We start from the raw sequence: 17,798 nt of genomic DNA on the forward strand, positions 1-17,798 counted from the left end.
GTGTCAGGAAGCAGCTAGCTTTCTCCCTTCTGCCTAGCTCTGGCGCGCAGATGCAGTGTTCTCATTTGCCTAGGTGACAGGGGAAGGCCAGAGAGTGGGTAACGGCACTCATCACAGAGTGGCACCCTCAGTGCAGCTTGTGTCCTGAAGGCCAGGAAAGACAGGCTGGTATTCTCCTGGCCCAATTGCTTTTATTAAAACTAATTAAACTATTTTGTAAGTGTGCAGGGCTTCCATCCAGAGAGACCCAGAAGTCTTCTGATTTTTGAGGTAACTTCAAAGCTGAAGAAAGTGGATGGTCCCAGGACACCTCCAGGAGGCGCTGCATGATCCAGGCCTAGGGGTGGGGCAGCCATGTATATGCATGAGGGAGGTTCTTGCTAAGCATGCCAAGTAAAAATGCTTTTAAATATTTCAGTCCATCATCAACTAAACACGTTTCAGTAGGAGCATGTTCCAGCTGAAGAAAGTACAGGCCTCACATGATTTGCATAAGTCAACTGAGGAAATTTGGTGACAGACGGCAGGGAGCTGCAGACTCCCACAAGATGGGCTGGTTGGCAGGGTGTGGTCCATCCCATGCCTGTGTGTAGAGCATCAACCGTGCACCAGGCACAACAGTAGGCTTCTGCAGGACAGGAGAACCCCAGCAGCCGCTGCTTGGTTTAACCTGATGGCAGGTACTGCACGAAGGCTCCATGCCATAGCACTGGCTGTGAGTGGAACAGATGAGTGGCCTTCCAGCCCAACCTGGGACTGCAGTTCTTTCAGGAGGTGGGCGCTGGTTTCGACCATGAGGGGAGGGGATATTTGGGAGAGGCAAGGGCCCTAGTGAAGAACACTGAGGTGGCTGGCACTCTGCCTAGACCCGCCAATGCAAGGAGCTGGTGGTAGTTCTGAGTTGAAAGATGATTAAGAACGAGCTGGAGCACTTGGTGTCCCACTCAGGGAGCCCCACAGGTTCAAGACTTCCTTGTCTGAGTTGAATGTAGTGACAAGCCTGGACCGTGTTAGGCCCTGAAAATGCCCATTGTGGCTGTGTCCCACCCTTCTAAGCAGCCCCTGTGGAAATCTTTCTTCCTATCCACCCTCAGCACCCACAGAGACCAGAAAGGGCCCTGAGAGCCATGCCAGATCACTATGGCAGCAGGTTGGTCTTCTGAACATAGCCGCAGACTCCGCTGGCAGCCTCACTCCCTACCGATTTTGGTCATGTTCAGAGGCGCCAGGGTCATGCTCACATGGCAGGTGATGGGCAGGGGGCAGAGGAAGTCAAGCAGCTTGTTCCAGACCACCTAGCTGGCAAGTTATCAAGCCTAGGGTGGATCCTCCATTTGTCTGAGTCTAGAGTCCAGTGTCACTCAAGGGCTGAAGAGATGCTCAGATATTGAGAGCACTGGCTGCTCTTACGGAGGACCTGGGCTTGGTACCCAGCACCCAAATGGTGCTTCACAATCATCTGTAACTCTCTCCAGTTTCAGGGGATTTAACTCCCTCTTCTTAACTCTGTAAAAACTAGGCACACACATGGTGTACATACATTTACACAGACAAACATTCATACACATAAAATAAAATAAATCTAACCAAGGAAAGAGTCACTTACAGACAGGGCTGCCTGAGGAGGGGCAAGTAGCTCAGGGCTCAGAAGAGAAATGAAAAAGCATTTATTGGTGGAATGGTCCCTAGTATCGTCAGGGACTATACATTCTTAGATTTCCCTCTCTGAGTCCTGGGAAGGACCTTTAATGAACGCTCCCCTTTGCTTGTTTATGTTTTTACATTTTTATTGAGACTGGGTCTCCCTGGAGAGCATAGACTAGCTCCCTGCCAGCCTTGGCCTCTCAAGTGCTGGGATTTCAGGTGTGTGCTGCCGAGCCTGGCATAGGCTTCTCTTTTTTTTTTTTTTTTTTTGGTTTTTCGAGACAGGGTTTCTCTGTGTAGCTTTGGAGCCTATCCTGGCACTCTCGCTCTGCAGACCAGGCTGGCCTCGAGCTTCCTTCTCAAACAGGAAAATGCCTAGCTGCAAAATAAACAGACTGTCCAGAGCCCCCAAGTGTTGGACTGTGAGAGACCTTCTGTTGGGACCAAGTGCCCCATGCAGGTGATTGTGGCACCTGTGACAAGGACAGTTTATTGCCTGATCAGGATGCTGCCCTCATCTCTCCCACAGAGATGGGCGCTGACTCTGCAAGGAGCAGAGAGGAAAACTCTCAGTGATAAGAAGTTGTGAGAGTTCGATTTGCTGAAATCACTGCATGTCTGCCCACAGATTGGTTTCCTCATTTGGTTCCAGCACAGGAGAGGGCTGTGGTATTCCAGTTTTGCTGAGAACACCCTCATTTAGACTTTTGTGTTCTGCTGGAAATTCTAAGGACAGGAATGAAAATCCTTAATTTGGGGGAGGGGGGCTGACAATTACACTGGTGTGCTGGAGAACATTTGCTAAATTTCTCCAAGCTCATGAGCAGGCTTGGCATTCCAAGAGATTATCCAGGGTACAGACAAGTCTCCTCATGGGGGAGGAGAAAACAGGCCAAGGTCGGGAGCCACACATGGGAGGCTCTTACTGCGGAGGTCTAGCTTTTGTTTAGGGTCAAGTCTTCTAGAAGCTCATTCCATTACTAAAAGTACCTAATTACAGGGCTGGAGTGAGCGTTTAGACGGTAAAATGCTTGCTTTGTGAGCCTGATCTCAAACTAAACAACCTCCCAGGTGTGGTGCACTCACTCGTAATCCCAGGGCTGGGGAGGAGGAGATGGCAGATTCCTGCCTCATTTTGAAAATCCATCTGGATGCTACCTGAAGAATGACAGCTGAAGTTATCCTATGCTCTCCACACTCACATTCATGCATGTGCCCCTCCCCCAGACACACAACACGCCTGCACACAGATGCTGATGCCTATTACAAAGACTGGGGAAGAGCAGGCCGGGCACAGCATCCAAGGGTGCCACTGAGGCCACTTCCACATGCAAGAGGCCCAACAGGAAACGAGACCCACAGTCAGGACCAGGGCTGCAGGAGAGGATGGCTTGAGAGTTATTACATCTAGCATGGGTGCTTTTTCTCACTACTTTTGACTTTTTCTTAACCCATGTTTCCAGCACTAGTTTCTCCTCTACATCAGGAGAAAAGTTCCCAAACATAGGCTGCCTATGCTCTCATACTCTCAGGCACCAGGTGTGTGAGTGTGTGTGTGTGTGGGGGGGCGGCTGGGTTGTAACTCTTTCTCCAGAGCACAGTCCCATTAGGTCTGGGTAGACTCTGGGGAAAGGGAGAGTCCCACAACATTTCGACACAGCTGGTGCTGGGGTGGATGGATTCCTATGCTACTGGGCTTGTGTATCACACTGGGCATTCAGGGGTGGGAAGCAAGACCTGCCAATGAAGCAACTGCTTCTACAGGCTGTGACTTTCCCACTCAGAATTCCCTGTTTTGAGGATGTGGTAACCTTAAGTTCAGTTGTCAAGTTATTGAATACTAGTTGGGACCCATAAAAAGACAGAGAAATACAGACACACACACACATGGAAAGATAGAGACATATGCAGACACACTGGCCAGCATGTAACTGGAAGGAGGCCTGAAGTTCCTTTGGCTCCATACCAGGAAGGGGAGAGGAAAGAAGTGAAGAGATAGACAGATGGGAAGGAGTGTAAGACTGAGGGAGGGAGGGAGGAAGGAGGGACAGAAGGACTCACTCCCTTTCTGGTATTTCTGTTGCTTTATGCCGAAAGCAAGAATCACACCCAAACACAGCTTTCTGCTGCTCTCTGGGAGTGTCTTGAATGGTCCTTGTCAGGCAGCTGTCTGTAGATGCCCTTTCCCACTGAGAGCCGGGTGCTGGGCCAACCTTGAGAAGGAGGTAATATCGGCCTGGCTGGCTGCTGGAGATAACAGGGTCTCTGTCCCCATCATCACAGAGTGGCTTCCATTCCTGGTTTAATGCCCAACCCATTTCCTAGGCCCCCAGCCCCTGCCATTTCTTTTCAGCAACAATGGAAACAGGAAAATAAGCTCCCAAGACAAGGGTAGGGGGGATGTGAGCCTGGACAAGACATCCACAACCCCCACACTCTAGTTGTGTGTTGTCCCATGCCCTTGTCCTGGCCGTCCCGTCCCCCGCTACCTCTACCCCATGGTTTCTGTGCTGGGTGAAGTGACTGTTTGAAAGAAAATGATCTTGACATATAATATTTACATGTATTTACAGAACACAGTGTGATGTTCAGTCCATGTATGCACTTGTGACATCACATCCCTCTAATTAGCATATCCATCATCGTAATCACCCTCTGTTGTGAGGTCTTCATAATCTTCTCTCCCAGCTCTTTGAAACACATTGTGAGCACACCTGCCTGCCTTTGTACCACCTGAGGCCTGCCTTGTAAGCCAGGTCCCCTCCCCAGGTGTACAGGGGACAGAGATCACCTGGTATACTTCTAGGTTAGAGACAGTACCTGGGGCCAGACAGCTGAGGCATGAGTTCAAATCTTGGCTATGAGGCTGTAAACAAGTACCTTTTGCTCTTGGAACCTCAGGATCCTCACCTTCGAAAACAGGTGTGATCTCAACTATCAAAGCTCCGAGAATAAATGACAATAAACACCCAGGTGAAGCCATCTCTAAATGTCCCTCGAGACCTATAGTTACTGTGCTACGCCTTCAGGCGCAGATGGGTGCAGAAGTCTGGAGGTCCCAGCCCCAGCTTCACTTGTGGTAAATATAAGAATAGTTCTCATTTTCTTGGCTTGGTCAGCAAAGTAGAGAGACCTTGATGGACCCCAGAAACCCTTTGCTGAGCCGATATTGTGGGCAACTCCCTCCCTGCCCCTGTGGATTCTGCTTACAGGGAGTGATTTTAGGAGCAAACAAAACACGCAAAGCTATTCGGGATGAACAATGGGCCAGATGGTAACGCTGGTCGGAAGCAATAGAACATGATAAACAGCTCCCACTGCGACTCCTGATCAATTTCAATATTTAATAATTCCATTGCCACCCCCACCCACTCATCTGGCCCCTTCTGCAGGATCCTGCGATGACACCCTGAGGCATTCAGCTTCGGACAGAGCACTTTTTCCGTTTCTGAGGATGTCAGCAAAATGTGATGCAACTCAACTGTCACATGGGCTCACTTGGTCCTTGTTGATTTGATGGCTGCTTTTGCTTTTGAATTATTTGGAGCAGCCAGCAGATCAGCATCTCACCACTGCCCCAACAATCATTAGGAGGAAGTGACCCAGACAGGAAGCCAGGTGGGCTGATGGTTGATTGTCATTCTACCATTCATGTCTCCGAGACCCGGTTTCCTCCTCTGTACAATGGACACAGTCAGATCCATCTCTGGGATTACAGCCAGTGCCATCCATGTAAGGCATGTGGTGGTGCTTGCCATAGCGAAGACAGCCAGCAAGTGGTATCAGGTGGCATCATTATCAAACAGGAAGCCATCCTCAAATGATTTCTGAGTGTCACTACTTTGCAGGATGAGCTAGCTGGTTGTGTCCTTTTGGTTGGCACTTCTAGCCCACAACTGGGAGGGGGGCAGATTGGCTCTAGTTGACACCAGTGGTCACATAGCCGCCCCTGAGTCTCCCCCAGCAGTAAGACTGGAAAGAATCCACTAATAAGGTGAACCACCTTGAATGGTTGGCAGTGACCCCAAAGACACTAGTAGCCACTGAGGTATGAAACCCTCAGGGCCATCCAAAGAACACACACACATATACACATGAGAAGCTCCAGAGCACGAGGCCACATGGCTTCACGGCTGATGTTGGCAAGAGATGGCATAGCCACTTCTCATTGAGATCTCTCAGCTTCAGACTTCAAGTCCTCTCCACCCACTCACGGAGGAACAAGACACCCAGCAGGTGTGGCCTCTGTGTGTGTGTTTGAGGCAAGGGTGACAACACAGTAGAGGGCAGGAGGGGATGGTGCCAGTGTGTACCTGGATCACGGTCCCTTCTCAACCTCAGTCACTAGAGTTACAGTTCACTGGCTGTGAAATGAGGCTCCTGACACCTGTGTGCTGGCTGGGTCACGGGGACACTCAATGAGAGAATCTTTGCAGTTTTCTGACAAGCTATACAAATGTCAGTAATGGTTATTAGACTGATCAGAGGACAGAGATGGGGAAAGTCATCCACTCAAAGGTAGATTTTCGTAGCGGAAGAATTAAAAAACAAAGAAAGAACAAAGCATATCATAGTTAACGTCTTTGGTGTGGCATTTAAAGTTCACCACAACCCCATGTCCTTGCCTGCTGTGATCTCTCCTCCATTGGAGCTAGTTGGGGTAGCCTGGGCTCAATGGCCTTTTACATGTGTTCATGTGTAGACAAGCCTCCGCCCCTGCTGGGATCCATCTTCACCCTAGTCACTGGTCTATCCATTGGGCTCTTCCTCGAGAGGTTCCCAGGAGGACACCCCCATCCTAGTCCACCTCATTCCCTCTATGTTAGCATCATTTTTTCACATGTCTCAACTCCACAGCATTCCTTCCAGGCAAGAGCCAAGTTCTCTAGTCTACCCAAGGTCTAGCCACTGTATGCTCAGCAAATATATTCAGGGCCACAAATGAATAAATGAACAGCAGTCTATCTCCAGTAGTGATGGAGTCAAAGCCTTAAGCAAAACAAACAAACAAACAAACAAACAAACAAACAAACAAATAAATAAAAAGAATGAAAAGAAAATAAAAGAAAGAAGGAAGCTAATGGTGGGAGTGGAATCTGGGGAGGGGTTGATTGCTTTGGTAACAGATAGTGCCTCAGGGCTTAAATTCTACTCAATTCATCTTCCTTCCTCCCCTCCATAATATGAAAGGAGAGAAGACACACAGACCCTTCCCTATGCCTGTCAGGCAAGGACCCCGCAGGATATGAAGGCAGCCATCAGTACCTGAGTCCCGCTGGTCCTGGGTCATGGAGTTCCACCTTCTTGTGATGTCAATGTAGAGGATGTCCACTGCAGCCATGGATAGGCTGCTGCTACTCAGCTTACAGTTCCTGTCATGACAGGGAAGAAGACATGTTATTCTACTGTGGAAACTTCTGGCTCTTTTTCCTTCAAACCTGTGGAGACTGAATATTTGAGCCTCGATGAAACCCACCAGCAGAGTCTTTGGAGCTTCAGAGGTCACGTGGTTGGGGCCCCCGAGCAGATCAATTAGTGTCCTTGTAGGGAGACACTAAGAGGAGGAGAGCTTGCCTGCTTCCCTGCTCGCACCACGGAGAAAGCAGCTGCAACTAGCTGGGAGTGGGCCCTCAGTAGTCACCTCTCTGCCAGGGCTTCTGTTGTTTAAGCCACTGGAACTGCTCAAATGCAAAATGTATCTTTGCTCCAGCCATGTTTTTCTCCCCGGAATTCTCTGTCAGCAGAGGAATGGGGCAGGGCAGGGCGGCGGGATGGGGTTGGGGGGTTGCAAGAGGGAACTGGGTATGGAGACTGTGGCTTTAGTTAGGAGCTAATGAATGCCCTATTGAGAGCAAGGCTGTGGAGATGGCCATTCTTGAGCCAAATTCTGGCTCTGCCACTGAGAACTTGGGCAAGCAACTCCCCTTTCTGGCCTACTGATTTTAGTCAGCTGCACCTCATATAGCCTTGAAGACCCTGCCCACTCCCAAAGGGAGGCAAGACTTCCTCTTCTTTCTCTATATTATTACTATTGTTGTTGTTATTATTGCAATAGGGACTCATATAGCCCAGGCTGGTCTTAAACTCACTCCTGCCTCTGCCTCCCATGTGCTGGGATTACAGGTGTCCATCACCACACCTCTGTTTTTTTTTTTTTGTTTTTGTTTTTGTTTTTGTTTTTTTGTTTTTTTGAGACAGGGTTTCTCTGTGTAGCTTTGGAGCCTATCCTGGAACTCACTCTGTAGACCGGGCTGGCCTCGAACTCACAGAGATCTGCCTGCCTCTGCCTCCCGAGTGCCGGGATGAAAGGCATGAGCCACCACCACCTGGCTACACCTGTTTTTTTTAAGTGGTACTGGGATGGAACCCAGGGCCTCATCCATGCTAGGCAAGTATTCTACCAGCTGAGCCACACCCCAGCCCCAGGAACTCCATAGTTAAGATAGATTCTTCCTCATGTGTGTCCATCTTCTTACTGACCATTTCAGGGTATGAGTACTGCCCTCTCCTGTCAGTGCAGGCAGCTGCTTCTGTCACGTTCATATGCCCTGGCAATGACAGCTCACCAATGAAGTGGCTGAAGTCATCACTGTGGTCTGGGAGCTGTTCCTCCCAGATCTCACCAGAGGAGTCCTTGAGGCCAAACATGAAGACAAGAGGATTGATGTGTCTGTATTTCGCCTCTCTTTGTCACCCTGATGGTTTTATACAAGCCCCGAATCAGCGGCACACAGGCCCAGACACACAGAGTAGAAAGCATAGGCTGGGCCAAGCTCTTTTGCACAGGTTGGGCCCCGTCACTGGAGAGCCCTTCTACACTGAGCTGCATGCTCGTTCCTGGTCATCTGGAGCCAGGAGGAGGGTGAATGTTTCTGATGTTCCTTCTGCTCAGGCATGGGGATGTCAAAAGAATGAGATTTAAGTTCGCTGTCTAAGCCACAGAGGTGGTGTTTGGAGCCCCCTCCACTGAGAATGGGTGGGTAAGCAGCATTTAGATGCTGGATTGTGGGTAGTTTTCTTAAACCGATCTACCTATCTCTGTTTCCTGACCTCTAAGATGAAGATAACATCTGCCCATATGGCTGCTGAGGCAGTGAGTACCTATGGGGACCTGTGTGATGCCAGGTGCCTGGGAAGCTTGGGGCACTCGTTAGTTGTTTGTCTCATCTTGTCTCATCTTGCTCCCCAGTTCCCTCTCTCAGGGCACAAGACCAAGTTTTCATTGCCCATTGAGGTAAAGAAACCTAGGTGAAGAGAGTCTAGGGCAGCCTCTCCACCTCTGCCACATGATCACTCTGGGAGGTGGGATTTGCCTCGGGATCCTGAAGGCTGGGCTCTGGGCCAGCTGTTGGGGTCTCCGAGCTGCATTCAACACTTTTAGACATTTCTAATGCATCACCACTGTGACCCCAGCTGATGAAAAAGTGCTTCTCGACTGCCTATTTATCATTGTCCCCTGCATGAACAGTTCCACAGGCACCAGACAGGTGAAGCTTTGATTGGCAAGCGTGATTGGCACCCAGAGGACACTATCCAAATCCAGATCCACTCCTTAACCATGGTGGCTGTGAGTATGCCAGCATGGTGCCTGGATGAGGTCTTTGCGCCTCTACCCTGGTACACTTGCTAACCCCCCTCCTCCTTCTCAGCCGTCTGCATTTTCCAGACCAACAATTCACATCCTGTTCCATATTTCAATCACAAGGTGCCATGGCAGACTTCAAAGCATGTCAGCGCATAGTTAAGAGTCTGAGGAAAACATGTCAGTGGACGCCGAGCTTTACACGTCACCCGTCACAGGGACAATGTTCTAGTCTCTTGAGTCATGCTGTCAAGTAGGCTGCTGATTTCCAAAGCTTCATTAAGAAAAGCCCATGGCCTTTCCTGATGGTCACATCAGTGTTCTCAGGACTACCTGCTCCCTGGAAGGACCCAGCGCTGCCTGGCTTCCTCCATGGCTCAATGAAGGATAAAAATGGAAACTGACCACTGGTATATAGTTGTTTTTTTTTTTTCTGACAGGAAGAAAATATAAGTGTCAAACCTTTAGCAGAAGCCATAATTTACCAGGGAGAATTCTTCATTTATCCCTTTTCCAAGATAACTCAACCTTCCCAGCAATACTGCAGTCAGAGCAGAGGATCATTCCTGTCAGCTGCAGCTGACAGGAGATGCTTAAAGAGATTTGAGTTCTGTAGGTATTTCTTGGGTACCATCTATATGCAATGTCCTTTCCCTTCCTGAGGTCTCAGACTTCTTGTAAGCACATGTGAGGGAGGGGACCCCAGTCCCATTTCAGAGAGTTAGGACTTGCCCAAGGTCATACAGTTCAGATCTGTATCCCATCTCCCCCTGGAGACAGGAGAGGGTACAGGAGCTGTGGGGAGGTCCCAGGGTCCCAGGAAGAGCCTAGGATCAAGATACAAAGTCTTGGTCTAGTGACCAAAGGGCTGGACACCTGCTGGGAAATTTTGGGACAGAGGCTTCTGGGAGATAAGCAGGGCCTCATGAAAGGAGCATCTTCTGGGTTTGTCCTTTGGCTACCAGACATCCTCAATGAACTCAAATAGAGGCTAACATCAAGCCTTTAGAATGAGGCTTTTCATCCATCTAGCCACTAGAAACAGAACTCATCTTCTGCCATGGTGAGTAGCAGTATTCAGGGCCTGGTGACAGGATGACACAGCTCTCAGAGGGTCACGTGCAGGAGCTGGAGTGTGATGGCCAGGTAGTTCCAGTCGTGGAGCACAACCTCCCCTTATGTCCCGGGGCAAGCTAGTCCAATGCAGGGATGGAAGGGTAAATTCTGTTGTGGAAAAGTGCTCTGAGACATAGGGTGTGTGAGAAGATAGAAATGTTCTAGAAAAAGAGTGAAGGCTTGGAACACTGGCTTTGCTGCATGTCTTTGAGCATGCCATAGAAGTTCTTCCTGTTTGTCTGGGGGATTGAGGCTCCTCACCAGACAAGGCCCTGGTAGAGACACTCCATGCTGGCCACATGTGGAGAAGAAGTCAATGGCAATCAAAGCCTTGCCTAGTTAAGAAGAACCGGCTGAAAGTGGTGGTTTTTGTGCATTTCTTGTTTTCTCTCTCTTTTTTTTTTTCAGAATGGAAGGAATCTGAGTACATATGATGGGAGAGAATCACAAATCATTCAAGTTCATTAGGAGCCTGAGCATGTGGGGAGCTCTGAGATGATCATCCCATTTCCTCAAACTGCCTACGTCTCATGGGAAATTTAGGGACCAACCTCTACATGCCACAAAGTCCTATTTATAGAATTTCTCTTATGCTCATTCTTCTTTGTGACAAAAAGGAGCAGCTCCCCCGCCAGAGAGGTTTCTATAAGGTAAAAAGTGAAAGACACAGATTTATTTTAAAAGGGGGAGGGGCAAATAACTAAGCATTTGGGAGGGGAAGGAAAGAGGTGGCTGTGATTTAAAACATCCTGATTTTCAAGGCTATGGAGGAGAATCCCACAACATTTCTGGGAAGGAATGGTCACAGAAGAGACAGTTTCAAAGTCACTAAGGAGTTAATGATAAAGGGAAAGCTGGCTCCTTATACGTCTATATTCTAGAACATTCTAACATGTCCTGCCTCTCAGAGGGGGAAAAAAACCTACAGCTATCTATCCATTATGAAGCATATTAATATCTCCAAGCAATAAAAGGGAAGGGAAAGGAGAAAGAGACAGAGGGAAAAATATGTCCTTTAATTCAAAAGGAGGCCTGGGCTCAGAAGCAGTGATGGTGGTGGATCAGGGATTTCAAAGTATGGTCTCGATGTGCAGGAGCTGCAGCTTCCTAGGAATGAGCCTGGCTGGGGCCAACTATTGAATCCTTGCTGCATTCAGTGGGAAATTCAGGACACCATGGAAAAAGTGTCCTCCATGAATTACATCTGATGTCTCCCCACCCCCAACTAGTGATCCTTTGGCAGGAGCCTAATGCAGATACATTTCTCTCAAAGGAAGGTTGCCAAGTTAAAGAATCAATTAGACAGTTGTTATTTTCTGTAGAAAGAGAAGATGCCACACCCTGGCAATTATTATAAAATAAAATTTCCAAAAAAAATAAAATAAAAAGAGAAGCTCAATTCACAGAGCTGATATGTGCTACTCGGCTCCTGAGGAAGTGACACTGGAGGCTGGTTAGTCTAGACAAGAGAATGACAGTTCCTTAATTCTCATTCTCAGAGAAGAAATGAGCAGAAGATGGCTGGGCGGGCATTAGCATAATTTGCTCTGAAAACTGCTGATCTATGCTGCAAGTTCTGAGAGATGGACCCTGAAAATAAACCCAAGCGGACAGTTTATTATCTTCTCCCCTTCGAGTTCTCTTCAAGAGACATGGAGAGAAGCAGAGTGGGTAGTAGATATGAAAGCCAAGCTCCACTTTGGGCATCTGTGTGGGAACCTTGAATGAAGTGTGCACCGTGCTGGGAATATGTCTGCTTCGAAGCAATACTGCAAAGGGCACTTGGTTCAACTCAGCATATGGCATAAATATTATTAATTCATAACGAAGCAACATTTAAACCAAAGTGGAAAGGAGAGAGATAGAGAACAGTCGTTAGCAGGTGGTGAAATTTAATCTGCAAGACTGAACATACCCAGATAAATTGGAAAGCGGAGAATTATCATATTTTACTATTAAGTTGCCATTGGGGTTTCTTGGGACATCTTTAAAGGCAGCGTCTGTTACTGAGTGCGGTGTTTCATCCACTTCCTCCTGCATCCTTAATTAGGACAGGCATTTGCTGGGAGTTCTTGTTGTCTGGGTCCATCTGCTCCAGCTGCCTCTTGGCCTCCTGAAGATGCTCTTTTACTGTCGTGTTCTGCCACAGCTCCACTGACAGCCCTGGCTGGTCACAGATTGGAAGTGGTGGCTGCAGAACCTAACAATCCCCAACCTTGGAAAAAATGATTTCTCATGCAAATGCCTTCAATGATGGGGATAATCACAAAGCCTGTCACACCCAGACAGCTTTGCAGGGGTATGTTTTTGTCATTAGCCCATTCTGACATGAGAATTATCTTTATTAGAAAGGTTTTTTTTTTGGGGGGGGTTGACACAGGGTTTCTCTGTGTAGCCTTGGCTGTCTGGGAGCTCTGTAGATCAGGCTGGCCTCAAACTCAGAGAACCACCTGCCTCTGTCTCCCAAGTTATGGAATTAAAGGCGGATGCCACCACCACCCAATATTTATTTATTTATTTATTTGTTTATTTATGGTTTTTCGAGACAGGGTTTTTTTGTTGCTTTGGAGCCTATCCTGGAACTCGCTCTGTAGACCAGGCTGGACTTGAACTCACAGAGATCCACCTCTCTCTGCCTCCCCAGTGCTGGGATGAAAGGCATGTGCCACCACTATCTGGATAAGAAACATTCTTAATTCTGTTTTCTCTTCAGGATTGTGTAAGATGTGGAGGCCCTCTTAATTAGGGCTTAATAGATACCTCCTGGGCTCTCAAACCAAGTGTCACTCACTGGAGGCTTCCATGGGCAGTCCTGCTTTGATGTAGGGCATACATGGTTAAAGCCATTCTTTGAATACAGAGATTTTACATAAAAATAAGCATGCATAACTTCTTTTGAAGAGACTCAAAGCTCTGGTGACATTAAGTGTGCAAGCGATGGTTCCCTTGAGACAGCTTCTCCAACCACTTCCCATCAGAGCCCACACTGTGTTTGGGGCAGTGGGGAGGGAAGGGAAGAAGTTGTCATTCATCCTGCCTGAAGCATTTGAGACTTCAAGCCTACTAGTGTCTCCAGATCTCCTCCCTGTCTTCTGATTGGGCAAAATTACTCCACAAGTGGACAGTATGCCTCCCAGAACCTATCCTGTGTCCTCACCGAGTTCACAGAGCCTCAGGTCCATTATAGCTTGGATTACACAGCATCCCTCACTTCTCAGCTTGGGCCACATGAAATCCTTCTGCTGTCTCTTCTTGCTGCCTTGGTGGTGTGTCTGTCTACTACTTAGCCGATGACAGCTAGTAATAGGATAAACCCTGCCTCCTGGAGGAGGCCCCAATGGATTCCACTAGGTAGATTCAACCTCCCCTGTCTCAGGGTTTCTCTGTGGCTTTGGAGGCTGTCCTGGAACTCTTTTTTGTAGACCAGGCTAGCCTCGAACTTACAGAGATCCAACTGCCTCTGCCTCCTGAGTGCTGGGATTAAAGGTGTGTGCCACCAACGCCCGGCGAAGGAGGACTTCTTTAACTTGTCTTCAAATGTCCTATCGCCATATTTGGGAAGAGATGAGCATGGAACAGGTGTCACAGGATCTGTGTTCCTCACAGATTCTGATCGTTCCCCACATGAAGTTCGGCTGGTCCTTTAGTCCCTCTGTGTTTGAATGGGGACTTCTGTGTCATGGTGCAGAAGCTGGGCAGACCCAGAACGTTCCTGCCTTGGCTCTAGTTCAGTCTGTAGACATGTTTTGCAAACAAAGCACACCAGCTTGCTCACTTCACTTGTGTCCCATGTGCTTCCACAGGCCCTTAGATGAGAGTCCTCTATGTTCTAAGGCTCAAGTAAGAATCACAAAGAGGCAGAGACTGCCCAGCTGTTTGTCTTCTTCCTCCTTTTCACTATGATGAGACAGCAGTATGTACACTTAAAAAAAAAAAAAAAACCGAGCAAACAAACAAAAACCCACAAGAAAGCTCCAGGGGCCAGCAACATGGCTCATTAATAACTGGAGTTCAGGGCTGGAGAGATGGCTCAGAGGTTAAGAGCACCGACTGCTCTTCCAAAGGTCCTGAGTTCAATTCCCAGCAACCACATGGTGGCTCACAACCATCCATTATGAGATCTGGTACCTTCTTCTGATGTGCAGATATACATGGAAGCAGAATGTTATATGCATAATACATACATACATACATACATACATACAATCTTAAAAAAATAACTGGAGTTCAATGTCTGGGATCCACATAGTGGACAGGAAAAACTGGTTCTTGAAAGCTGTGCTCTGACCTCCATAGGCATGCTATGACATGTGTATACCTGTCCTCACACACACTAAATAAATTAATGAACAGATGTAATATAAAATTAGTTTCCCAGCTTCCCATGTAACGAGAAGTAACCAACAAAACGGAGGGTGATATCATTGCACATAGCATCCAGGGCAGCTTTTAAGGAGTCTGATTCATCTGGTAGGGTAGAGACCTATGCAGACCTTCTTCCAGTTCAGTACTCAACCATGGTGGCCAGATTTTGAGCAGCTGCCCTGTGACCATAAGGCAACCTTGAAACCATCAGACATGCTTGGTATGGGTGAGCAGAAAGGAGGTGAGACATAGATGACATTGTGGAGTTGCTGACTAGTTCTAGAAGCCCCTGGTGGCTTTTTTGTTCCAAGCCATTTGAAGACACTATCCTATCATTGAGTATCAAATGCAATCCTGACACAAGAGTCAAAAGTCCTCATCTGGCAAGCAGCTCCCTTGATCCAGGCCTTGAGCCAGGTGCCTTTTGATACTTTATACCCCAGACTCATAATACCATGCAAGGCAGGATTACTGCTCGCTGAGGGAACTAGGACTTAGAGCCACACAGCCAATAAGCAATATGCTTGGTCCCAGAGCCAGACCTATTAGACCCTAAAGTCTATGTCCTTCCTACTCCTCAACTCCCACCCCTGAAACTAATGTAGTGCCCTTTTCAAGCCACCCTGCAGCTAGGACTTCAGGTTTGCACAAGAGGCAACAGTGGCCACCAAGACTTGGCTTTGATATCTTACCAAGACCAGAGGCTGGTGGCAGTCTCCATAAACTATCTGGAGAAGCCTTTGGCAAAACATGGCTTCCAATTATTTGCCTTAGTGAAGAGAACTCTGAGGAGTGTGGCTTTGAGATGCAGGGTTAGGATGTTAAAACCAACAACAAGCAGTGACAGCAATGCTGAGGGCTGTCAGAGACTTTTCTTTGGGTGGCAATGCCACAGAGATCTGCAAATGAGCAATTCTCTGTTGGAACTAGAGCACGTTTGTTGAAGAAATGTAGGGTTATTTGTTTGCCATGGCTGTCAGGTTGGCACTAGACCATGTGTAGGCCCTGGCTCTCTCCTCTCTCCTCTCTTCTCTCTCCCTCTCTCCCTCTCTCCCTCCTCCCTCCCTCTCTCTCTCTCTCTCTCTCTCTCTCTCTCTCTCTCTCTCTTTCTCTCTCTCTCTCTGTCTCATATCCCTCCTCTGTGTGTGAATTTATAGAACTATATGTGAATTTTCATGACATTCTTCAACTAATTATTGATCACTTGCCATATACTAGATGTTTCCCTGTGGTCCTCATTAATTCTATACACAACACACACACACACACACACACACACACACACACACACACACACACACAAACACACATACATGCATGCATCCACACATGCATACACAGACATAGACACCCCTATGGTCTATGTGGCTTCATTCCAATCTACAGGCTAAAGACCCCCAGTTCCAAGGATAGTCATGAGCTTTCCTGGGTTCATGACTGGTGAGCTCACCTATGTTGTCTCCAAAGTGTTCCAAAGGAAGGAGGCAAATGAATGAACCATCAAAGATGAACAGTAAGAGGCAACTGCTTACTTTGTAGCTATAGCAAAATCTCTTTCTTATTTTACACTTTACCTTTAAAACTCAATCAAGTTTTGTATAGCACATGCTATAAGCATGTTAATTTAATATTAGAACAAATGTACTATATGATTTATCAGACTAATTATTAAACTTTTCACTCCCAAAATGACAGGTCTATGCAAACTCAGCCTCAGCCAGGTTGGTCCTCCTGGGAAAATGCATCTTAAGAAACACAAGGCTGAAGCTGGGCGTTGGTGGTGCATGCCTTTAATCCCAGCACTCGGGAGGCAGAGGCAGGCGGATCTCTGTGAGTTTGAGGCCAGCCTGGTCTCCAAAGTGAGTTCCAGGATAGGCTACCCAGAGAAACCCTGTCTCGAAAAAAAAAAAAAAAAAAAAAGAAAGAAAGAAAGAAAGAAAAGAAAGAAACACAAGGCTGGTTGGACTCCCATGAGCAATCTCTACATCCATCATTGACAGAAGTCAGGGCAGGAACTCAAGGAGGTACTTGAAGCAGAAAACATGGAGAAATGCTGCTTGCTGGCTTTTTTCGAAGATTCCTGCTCAGAGACTGTGGCCCTACAGTGTGCTGGGCCCTCCTGCATACCTTAATAACCAAGACAACCCCTCACAGACATGTCTACAGGCCAATCTGATTTAGATTTTCCTCTCAGAGGACTTTGGGCTTTGCCAAGTTGATAACACTAACTAGGACACCCCCTGAGGATTGATGTGTTGGAAGCATGCGCCTGGGTGTGTTGTTACTGAAGTGGTAGTAGCATCATTCGGAGGCAGAGCTTGTAGAAGGGCTTTAGGACATCGGGCATATGCTCTTGGGGGGTTCTTGTGGGACCCTGAGTTGTTATAAGAATGAGCCCAAATTCTATTTGCTCTCTGGCATTGTCCCTGGACATGATCTTTCTCCTGCATATGCCTCCCCTGTAAGGTTGTAATGATAAATCCTCCTCGACTCCTAGCCCCACCTATCTTGCTTTCCTATTGGCCAACAGTGCTTTATTCAACAACCAATAAGACAAACATACACACAGAAGGACCTCCCTCATCATAATGTCATCTGCCATTAGATTATAACTAAGGGTAATCTTAGAGTTTAAGCTACTACCTTAAACTACTGTGAGTTAAGTAAACCCTTGTTCTTTATAAAGTCACCCAGCTTCAGACATTGTGTCCTAACAACAACAATAAAAATGACTAACATGGTAGTTGACAATTTTTTTGGGTGTGTGTGTGTATTTCAAGATGGGTGCAAACACCTTTGCATGTGTATATGGAGACCAGAGGTGGATTTTGAGCATCTTCTATTTTGAGACAGGCTCTTCACTGAACCTAGAGTTCTGTACTTTTGTTAAAATGGTTTGCTAGCACACTCTTATCTTGTCCAACTCCCCATCCCTGGTTCTGGAATTACTAATGCATGCTGCCACGCCTGGCTTTTGAGTGGGTTCTGGGGATCTGAACTCAGGTCCTTGTACTTAGGCATCAAGATCATTCCCTATTGAATTGTCTCACTCAGACCCATAACTGCTTGTTTTAAAGATGAACCTAAGATT

At 47.5% G+C, this 17,798-nt stretch overlaps 1 protein-coding gene and 1 long non-coding RNA gene across 3 annotated transcripts in view; one reads left to right on the forward strand and one right to left on the reverse strand.

Annotated features, from left to right (window-relative positions):
* The window catches only part of Dennd1a (DENN domain containing 1A), a 1,920,886-nt gene that overhangs the window by 32,634 nt on the left and 1,870,454 nt on the right, over positions 1 to 17,798 (reverse strand). Inside the window, 1 exon segment of the mRNA XM_035446997.1 lies at positions 6,910 to 7,016. Coding sequence (XP_035302888.1) covers positions 6,910 to 7,016 — 107 coding nt within the window.
* On the forward strand, positions 7,992 to 16,488 carry LOC107977552. 2 transcript variants are annotated; one of them, XR_004770630.1, is made up of 4 exons: positions 7,992 to 9,211; positions 9,350 to 9,636; positions 10,751 to 10,992; positions 16,403 to 16,488. It is a non-coding gene; the product is annotated as an uncharacterized LOC107977552 (long non-coding RNA). The 2 variants fall into 2 exon arrangements; XR_003486819.2 differs by having other exon boundaries at positions 7,992 to 9,636.

Source organism: Cricetulus griseus, chromosome 6 (assembly GCF_003668045.3).
Source record: "Cricetulus griseus strain 17A/GY chromosome 6, alternate assembly CriGri-PICRH-1.0, whole genome shotgun sequence".
NCBI lineage: Eukaryota > Metazoa > Chordata > Mammalia > Rodentia > Cricetidae > Cricetulus > Cricetulus griseus.